This window comes from Plecotus auritus, assembly GCF_963455305.1.
Source record: "Plecotus auritus genome assembly, chromosome: X".
In the NCBI taxonomy this organism is placed as follows: domain Eukaryota; kingdom Metazoa; phylum Chordata; class Mammalia; order Chiroptera; family Vespertilionidae; genus Plecotus; species Plecotus auritus.
Genome location: NC_137784.1, coordinates 33,963,129 through 33,973,385, shown reverse-complemented (window position 1 = coordinate 33,973,385; position 10,257 = coordinate 33,963,129). Strand labels below are relative to the sequence as shown.

Sequence of the window (10,257 nt, the reverse complement as noted above, 5' to 3'; positions counted from 1 at the left end):
TGACTGACCATTCTGGTCGTTCCGCCATAATGGATGCTTAGGTTTTTGTTATATAGACTAGAGGCCTGGTGCACGAAATTCATGCAAGGGGAGGTCCCCTCAGCCCAGCCTAAACCGGCAGTCGGACATCCCTCTCACAATTCGGGACCGCTGGCTCCTAACTGCTCACCTGCCTTCCTACCTGATTGCCCCTAACTGCCCCCCCTGCCAGCCTGATCACCCTTAACCACCTCTGCCTGCTGGCCCGATCACCCCTAACTGCCCCCCTGCTGGCCTGGTTGCTCCCAATTGCCCCCCCCCCCGCCAGCCTGGTCACCCCACGCAGCCTGCGGTTCAGTTGTTTGGTGGTCCCTTACTAACCCCCCTGCAGGCCTGGTTGCCTCACACAGCCTGCTGTTAAGTCGTTTGGTCATCCCTCACTAACTCCCTTTCCAGCCTGGTCGCCCCACACAGCCTGCTGTTCAGTCGTTTGGTCGTCCCTCACTAACCTCCCTGCTGACCTGGTTGCCCCACGTAGCCTATGTTCAGTCTTCTGTCTGGTTGTTTCAGTCATGATGGCCCCTGGCTTTTTATATATTAGGATAGCTAATATCTGGAAACAGCCCAAGTGCTTTATGTATTCTTTCATAAATGATATTCTTCCTTACTTAGACAAGGGGCAAGGATTTCTCTTTGGGGCCAATATATATAAATAATATATGCATTTGGGGGGAGTAGAACAGATAGGAAAGAGTCTTATTTTTAAGAGAATGACATAAGCCTTCTTAGAACTGACACATTAGTGGATTCAGAATTGATGGTCAAGTCCCTGGGGTCTTCTGGGTATTATACTCTTCAACTAGGAGTTTCAAAGGAGGAGTCATCCAAAGGAGAAAAAAAAAAGGAATTTAATTTGAACAAAGGAACAGATATTAGAAAGCACAGCATGTGTTTGGGAGATATTAAAAGACCTAGCTTTTCCTATAGGGATGTAAAAGAAGATTCTGCTTTGGATTTCTATGAATTAAAGGTGTGGAGAAGTCAAATTCTAACACAGGGTGCTTAACCTATTGACTCATGAGGCCCAAAGATAATACTGTTAGTTTCGTGTGCAGTCATTTAATAGATTCCTTTTCCCTCATTTTTTGTTATCACCACACTTCATACATCATATCTCAAAACACTTAGGATTATTATAACCCTTGGATGTTATGTCTTTTTTTAGATGGCAGGAACTTTGTATTTACTCTTCTGCATCTATATATCAAAGACTAACTTTTTAAGGCACACAATGAATAAAAATTAATTAAAAATGAAATGATAAAGTAATAGTGAAAATTAATTAAAAATGAAATGATAAAGCTGATAGATGTTTAACAACTGACTATCTGGAAAAAACAGGCATGATATATAAATTTAGATAGCTACGGAACCGGAAACAGCGTGTGGATCTCTTCCCTCTTGCGGCCATCGTAGGAGCGCCAGCAAAATGAAGTTCAATCCCTTTGTGACTTCTGACCGGAGCAAGAACCGTAAAAGGCATTTCAATGCACCTTCCCACATTCGAAGGAAGATTATGTCGTCTCCTCTTTCCAAAGAGCTGAGACAGAAGTACAATGTTCGGTCCATGCCCATCCGAAAGGATGATGAAGTTCAGGTTGTTCGAGGACATTACAAAGGGCAGCAAATTGGCAAAGTAGTCCAGGTTTATAGGAAGAAATATGTCATCTACATTGAACGAGTGCAACGGGAGAAAGCTAATGGTACAACTGTTCATGTGGGCATTCACCCCAGCAAGGTGGTTATCACTAGACTAAAGCTGGACAAAGACCGCAAAAAGATCCTTGAACGTAAAGCCAAATCTTGCCAAGTAGGAAAGGAAAAGGGAAAATACAAGGAAGAAACAATTGAGAAGATGCAGGAATAAAGTAATCTTATACACAACTTTCATTAAAAACTTAAAATGAAAAAAAAAATTTAGATAGCTACATAAATATAGAATAACATACATAAAATATACAAATTTTGCTAATATTGAAGATATGTAGGACACAAATAATAAAAAACAAACTATTCTTTATTATAAATTCCACATAGCCAGTTGATTTTCATGGAATGCTTTTATTGATTTTTGATAAATTCTTATATTGTAGCCAACTATGTTTGCAATTAACAAATAAATACAATTTCACCATGAATATAAGGTGATATTTTTGTTTATGTTATTGCATAAATAAAAGTGAAACGATGTTTATTTAAAGTTCACATTTTCATCAATAACATGAGTTACTTGCTTATTCAATCAAATTATAGTTTTTAAAACTCAGAAAAATATTTACTTAACTTTTCATAAAATCCATAATACAACACCTTGGACAGTCTGATTGATGCTTCTATGTCTCTGGTTCTATTTTTGTTCAATACACTTTTAAATTTAATCTGTATTATTAACATTTATCCATAATTTTCATAAATCTAAATGAGCAAAACAATTAAGATTTCATTTGTGGAATCAGAAGCTTGTTAATTTCAGTAGTACAAATATTCCCTCTGCAATTAATTTCAATCTACCAACATAATGGAGTTGGGAAGAAATGTACAACAGCACACCACCATATGGATACAATAGATAATAGTAAAATTTAGTAAAATAATAAAGACAGTGAGTTGTGAACATTTATTACCTTTGTTTTTAACATTTTATTTAATTGTACGTTTATTTAATTTATTTATTTTTAATAATGGCTATGTTTAACAGTGAGCTTGCAAAATTCCTGACAATTTACCAATTTCCTCTAGCAAGCTAATAACTGCAAGTTTATACGTTTTCACCAACATATCTCTAATTTCCCCACCCCATCCCCCAGCCCTGGTCCTTGGTACCAGTATCCTACTCTTTGTTTCTATGAGTTTGTCTTTTCTTAAATGCAAATCAAAACCACAATAGAATATCACCTATTAGAATGGTTATCACTAAGGCAAGAGATAGTAAGTGTTGCCAAGGATTTGGAAAAAAGGGAAACCTTATGCATTGCTGATGGGAATGTATATTGGTACAGCCACTATAGAAAATAGTATGCAAGTTTCTCAAAAAATAAAAAAAAATAGAACTACCATATGATCTAACAATTTCACTTCTGGGCATATAGCGAAAGGAAATAAAAACAGGATATAGAAATATATATTCCAGCATGAGACAGAATGAAATCCTGCTATTTGCAACAACATGGACAGACCCTGAGGGCATTATGTTAAGTGAGATAAGTCAGACTGAGAAAGACAAATACTCTATAGTATCACTTATATGTGGAATCTATAAAAGACAAATTTGTATCAAGCCTGTTGACTCACTGAACATTATTAATCATACAGAGGAACTCACTGTAGGAAAGTAGCAGTTATTAAAATGATTACTACATATAAATCTTGCCTAAGTGTAAAGGTCTGCATATTGAATGGTATCTTTGGTATTGATTATTTGTAGTGTTTTATAGCATCTTTCTTTGGGACTTTCAATAAATTTTCTAACAATAAATACACCAACAAATATTATAGGAATAGGAAACCTCAAGATGGAAAAACAAATGAAGAAAAATGGGGAGTCTGAGGTGGAGGATACTGAGTCATTGAGATGGTATACTGAGGCATCTATCTCAATAGTAACCCTGAAATAGGTAACTCCAGGAGTATTAGTATTCTATTGCTGTCATAATAAATGTCCACCAACTTAGGGGTTTCCAACAACACTAACTCATTATTTTATAGTTATCTGGATCAGAAGTCTACTATGAGTCTTAATGGTCTAAAACCAAGGTGTCTGCAGAACTGCTTTCATTTCTTGGTGTACAAAGGGAGAATCCATTTCTTGTCCATTGAGGTTGTTGGAAGAATTTAGGTCCTTAGAGTTGTAAGGGCTGAGACCTCTGTTTCCATTCTGGATGCCACTGAGAGTGATTCCCAGCTCCTAGAGGCTGCCTACATTCTATGTCTCATAGCCTCCATTCCTCATCTTTAAAGCCAGCAATAGATGATTGGATCTCATGCTTTGAATCTCTCCCACTTCTTCTTTTTTTTTTTGAAGTTTATTTTAATTGTTGACTCTATTACAGATGTCCCCATTTACCCTCTTTGTCCACCTCTGCTCAGCACCCCCCAACCTTCACTTGTCTGTGTCTATGGGTTATGCATATATGGTTTTTGGTGAATTCCTTCACTTTTTTTCATCCAGTCCCCTCCTCCCCTCTGACAGCTGTCAATCTGTTCCATGTACCCATGCCACTGTTTCTATTTTGTTTGTCAGTTTATTTTGTTCATTACATTCCACATATAAGTGAGATCATCCGTTTTTTGTCTTTGTATGAATGGCTTATTACACTTAGCATAATAATCTCCAGGTCCCTCCATTCTGTCTCAAAGGATAAGAGAGCCTTCTTTTTTACAGCTGTGTAGTATTCCATGGTGTAAATGTACCACAGCTTTTTTTATCCACATCTAGTGATAGGCACTTGGGCTGTTTCCAGATCTTAGCTATTATAAGTAATGCTGCTACAAACATAGGGTATACATATTCTTCCTGATTGGTGTTTTGGAATTCTTAAAATATATTCCTAGAAGTAGGATCACTGGGTCAAGAGGAAGTTCCATTTTTAATTGTTTAGGAAACTCCACACTGTTTTCTACAATGGCTACACCAGTCTGCATTCCCACCATCAGTGTACTAGGGTTCCCTTTCCCCCACATCTTTGCCAGCACTTGTTGTTTGTTGATTTATTAATGGTAGCCATTCTTGAAGGTGTGAGGTGATACTGTATTGTAGTTTTACTTTGCATCCAAAATCTTAAGCTGCTATTTAAATTATCAAATGTCTTCTACTTACATACTATTTTGAAAAGAGTGTAATATCAGAGAATGGTAGTTACACATTCTGAAATGCACAGGTAGTGAAGTGTTTAAGAACACTTGTAATAAAATGTTCCTGAGAATACTATCTGTTTACTATGTATAGATTGGTGACATTGGTTAATAACATTGTATAGGTTTCGGTTATACAATTCTACAATACATAATTACTGAATTGCTTTGTATATTTGCCACCCCAAGTAAAGTTTCCTTCCTTCACCATTCATTCCCCTTTACCTTCCTTTACTTCCCCCACCCTCGTTTGCTCTAGCAATTATCATACGGTTTGAAGTAATTTTCACTTAGTCTTGGGTCACTAATATGCACCATGATTAGAATGCATATTTACAGCTAAATCATTATATTTCACAGTAAAAAAAAAATCATAAAGTATTAGTTTTGGAATTAATGGATCTAATTTACACAATTAACATATATTTAATCTAGAATAATAATTTAAAGAATAAATTAATATATCCTTACAACTTCTAATAAAGATATTTCATTGCTTATCAGTAACAGGTAATAAAGTTTTTCTTTTAACAAAGACACTATTTGTATTGTTATTTTTGATTATTCATCTGTGTAAAACTATAAGCCATCCTTGAATTTAAAAATATTCTACAACTTAATTATCCATACACAATTAGTTACCAAGCCCTACTGATTTTCCTTTGTTGTTTCATTGAATCCATCTTTTCTTTTCCATTCTTACTGATGAGGTAAAATGTGTGGTTATGCTGACTAATAACTCATGAAGAATAGAGATTGGAGTTATGAAAACTAGGTGGGTTGAAGAATTATAACATAGTGTTCATCAATGGTGTTGTTTTTATAAGCATGATTGTTGTTGAAAGATTGTGAGTCCAGTGGCAAGGAACAGGCATTTCAGTGTTTGAAATTTCTTTGGCAGGATCTAGGAAGAAGGAAAAGCCTCTCCACATCCTTCTCTTTCTAATCTTTCAGACCATTTCCAAGCTTCAGGTCTTTAGGAAACAAGATTAGTTATAAGGAAAATAAATATATTGGATATGAGACCGTACTCCTCTCTATCTCTGCTTAGCTCTTCTAAGGATTTGTGAAAACACCTTTGATTTATTAAAAATAATCTAATTTATCCCCTTTATTGATACTGATATTTGAAAATCTACAGAGGACTTAGACCATCCCCAGAGACCTGGACACTTAGGTCATTCTGCCTCTCACATGGTATCTTTTGGTAGCTCTTTAATGACAAAACTACAGTTTTAAAGAATAACTGATCCTTTAGATATAATATATTTTTGTAGAGTATAGTGTAACGGTTAAGTGTAAGAATCAGACTTGGTGAGGTTTAGTACTTCTAATAATTTCTTTTTGTGATCTTGGAAAATAATAATTATTTTAACCTCACATTTTTTGATGACTTTTTATGTGTCAGGTACTGTCCTAAGTAACTTACATAAATTATTGTATTTAATTCTCTTTGTTTTGTTTGACTCAGTTTCCTCATTTGTAAAATATAGTTAATAATGGTTTGCATAGCATAAAATTATAATGGATTAAATATATTAAAGTAATAAGAGTGAAAATTGCCTGACTCAAAAATAGCACAATGTTAGCTCGTATTAATAAGATGATTATAATTAGCCCATTTTAGTCTTCTGTCTTTATTCAAAAATGTTAGGAGCTAAAAAAATCTTTTTTGACTGTTCTGGCACTTTAAAAATCCAGCAGGTGCTGAGCACATGTTGTCAACTGATCCTGGTGAACAGAGTAAAGCATGAGACTTTTGATAAATAAGGTTGAAACCTCTCTCTTGTTCCATGGTCTGTTTGAGTTTGTAGGAATTACATTTTATATTGCTCTACTTTGAGATTATTTTAAAACCTTAACAGCTCCACTAAAGGCTTTTAATTTTTTCCATATAAAGTAAAATGTGAAGATGTAATAATCTATGAAAGTAACTTCATTTTTAAAAGTAGATCACATTAGGTTCATTCATTTCTTATTCAACCTCTGTGTTGAATAACTCATGAATTATTTTATTATCTTCATTACCTAATTAAAAACTGCAAGATTTCCCATGCCATGTACTGACATTTTATGAATTATAGCTGATACTTCCTTAAGTAAGCTTTAGTATATCTTAGACTTTTTAGAAACCACATTAAACATTTTCAAAACTTGCATTTTAATGTAATAGTAGTTCTACTTTCATCATTCAAAGAAAATATCTTATTTCATATCAAAAGCTCTTTCGGGTGCTCTTTTTTTTCCAGTGTTCTTGGACTTTTCCCTAAGAAGTCCAAATCCATCACTATTTATGATTTTTACACCCCCCCTTTTTTTTCTTTTCTTTCTCTTTCACATATACAGCTCATATCTCTTCCCAATATTTCTAGCTTGGATAGTGAATAGTGGCAGCTATTTGAAAAATATAACCTTATTAGCTGAAGCTTTGTCATGTCTTTTCCATGAGTTTCCTGTAAGGAGAGCAGAAATTAGTGTAGATAAATGGATTCACCAAGCTTCTAACATCATTTATCCATCTATTAGACCCCAAGAAAAAGACTACAGGAAGTGAACAGTCCTTAGCACATGTTACCAAACCCAAGATTTGAGTACTTATCACTAAGTAGTATAAGTAATTTTTAATCATAAATTACCTATAATCAAAGGATTCATACTATAATATGATTGTGCCATTGAGCTGTTACCGGAATCAATTTGTGCTCATATTAAAGCTTCCATTCCAAAATAACTTCCAAAATACTCCACCATTTGTAGATTTGAAAAACAACCATTCTCAACTTTTACATTTAACATTTGAAGTTCGTTCTCTTACCTTAGTTCAGTTGCTTGTGGCTCAAATTCTTCAGTACAGTTATCTCCTTACTTGCTTTTCTTTATATGCATGTTGTCACAAAATTGTGGGAATATGTGAAGTCAATCATTGCTTGAGGTAACTTAGTATCTGTGTGGATAAGAAATTTTATTTTACTTTCTACATGTATATAATGAAATGAAATAATGCTTTTTTCAGTATGACTTCTCAATGACATACTATATTACCGTTAAATGAAAAAGTGGTTTTCTTACTTTCTATTTTCTATGGAAATAGAAATGTGTCATTGCATAAAAATATTATCCAGTACATGGCAGTTCAAGTTTGTCATTCTAAATTCAGACATGACATTTGTGAAGGTTGTGTTGTCCATATATTAGATATATTGACTGCCTTCTATCTTCTGTTTCTATTAAGTTCATGGAGTATCATTGGATGTACAATTAGTATAGACATTTTAAAATTATTTTTATCACTTTCTCTGAACAATGTAGAATCTTAATATGACATATGGAAAAATGTAGCATGGATAATAAATTATTGAAAAGTAAACTTTAATAAAAATATAGTGGAGTGAGCTATTCTGAATCTCTGTTAGTTCATTTGAATGAAGAATTTTATTTTAAATCAACTTGACTACTCATGTATGTATTTATTTACATTTGTGCTAGATTTGTGTAAATAACATCCCCAGTCACTAATATAGAATTAGAAAACTAAATAGATAAATGCAATAGTAAAATTAATCATTGTCGTGAAAGGCTGAGCTGTGGAGAATATAATTTCATTGATTATAGAAATTTGTATTGTTCAGAAGGGCCTAGCCATTTCTCAATGTTGTTCTTTGTGCTACATTTTTACTGTGGTTTACAATAATCTGCCCCAAGGAACTGGTGTCACCAGGATGGTGGAATAGGAGAACACAGCCTTTATCTCTGTGCAAAGATGAATAATTACATATATTCATAAACAAAAACAGTTCTGGGAAGCTTTGGAGTTGAATTAAGAAAATTCAGCAACACAGTAGAACTAAAAAATCTTGAGAATAACCACATAGGAAAGGAAGGAAAGGAAAACAGCTTAATTTTGCATGTATTGTCTAATTTCCAAGGTGTCATTGTTCAAAAGCAAACTTCCCAACTAGAAAAAGTTCTTCTCACAGGGAAAGTAAAAGTGAGGTAAGTGGATGGTTTCCCCAGACTTTTAAAAATATTCAATAGAGAAAAGATTATCCTAAAGATAAAAACCCTGGGTCATAATGTCCAGTAATGACCGAGGCTCCACCAACCAGAAGTCAGTCCTGCAGTCAGTGCTGGGTTGCCGTGGCAGTTCAATTTTTCCATTCTATATTCAGACATGACATTTGTGAAGGTTGTGTTGTCCTTATATTAGATATATTGACTGCCTTTTATCTTCTGTTTCTATTAAGTTCATGGAGTATCATTGGATGTACAATTAGTATAAACATTTTAAGATTATTTTTAAAAGCGCTGACTGCTTCAGCTGTAGGTGTGGTGTTCCAGCACTGACTGCTGAGGGGGCTGTGAATAAGGGCCAGAGAGGCCTGAAGAGAGAGGCAGGGACTGATCCGTTGCCTCTGTGGCAGCTTTTGATCAGCACTTGCCTCTCTCTTTCTCTCCCAGTCTGGCCAGCAGCCACGCCTCCATTTCTCCCCAGGCCTCCACTCAGACTGCTGATCAGCCCTGACTTTCTGATCAGGCCCCATTGATAGGCCAAGAGATGCTGACTGGCATAGAAACCGACCAATCAGAACCAAATCTGGGTCAACTGTGAGGTGCCAATGGCTGCCTAGGAGGCGGAGCTTTTGATGCTGACTGGCATAGAAACTGACAAATCAGAACCAAATTGACCGGCAGAGGAGGGCAGTTGGGGGAGAGATCATGCCAGCAGGGGAGGGCTGTTGGGGATGAGATCAGGCCGGCAGGGGAGGGCAGTTAGATGCGAGATCAGGCCAGCAGGGGAGGGAAGTTGGGAGCAACCAGGCCAGCAAGGGAGGGCAGTTGGGGGCGAGATCAGGCCAGCAGAGGCAGTTGGGTGTGATATCAGGCTGGTAGGGGAAAGCATTTAGGGGCAATCAGGCAGGCAGGCAGAAGCATTTAGGGGTGATCAGGCAGGCAGGCAGAGGGGTTAGGGGCAATCAGGCAGGCAGGCAGAGGCAGTTAGGGGCGATCAGGCAGGCAGGCAGGTGAGCGGTTAGGAGCCAGCGGTCCCGCAAGTGGTCCCCGATTGGAGAGGGTGCAGGCTGGGCTGAAGGAACCCCCTCCCCTCCATGCACGAATTTCATGCACTGGGCCACTAATCTATATATATAAAAGCCTAACATGCAAATTGTCCCCACTGGAGTTTTTCCAGGAGACCAATCACTCTCTGACCAATAGGGGGTGGCATGGAATGAAGGAAGGCCCTGGCCAGCAGCCAACAGATGGGGAAGGGAGTACCTAGATGGCAGCCAGAGGGCCCCAATCAGTCCTGAACACTGGCCAGGCCTAAGGACCCTACCCGTGCATGAATTTCGTGCAGTGGACCTCTAA

General features: G+C 36.6%; 1 protein-coding gene across 1 annotated transcript; it reads left to right on the top strand.

Annotated features, from left to right (window-relative positions):
- Positions 1-1,462: 1,462 nt before the first annotated feature.
- Positions 1,463-1,916, top strand: LOC308240533 (large ribosomal subunit protein uL24-like). Its single transcript, XM_080653667.1, has one exon. It carries the CDS (start codon positions 1,469-1,471, stop codon positions 1,904-1,906), a length of 438 nt encoding a protein of 145 aa, XP_080509793.1. The 5' UTR covers positions 1,463-1,468; the 3' UTR covers positions 1,907-1,916.
- Positions 1,917-10,257: the final 8,341 nt, after the last annotated feature.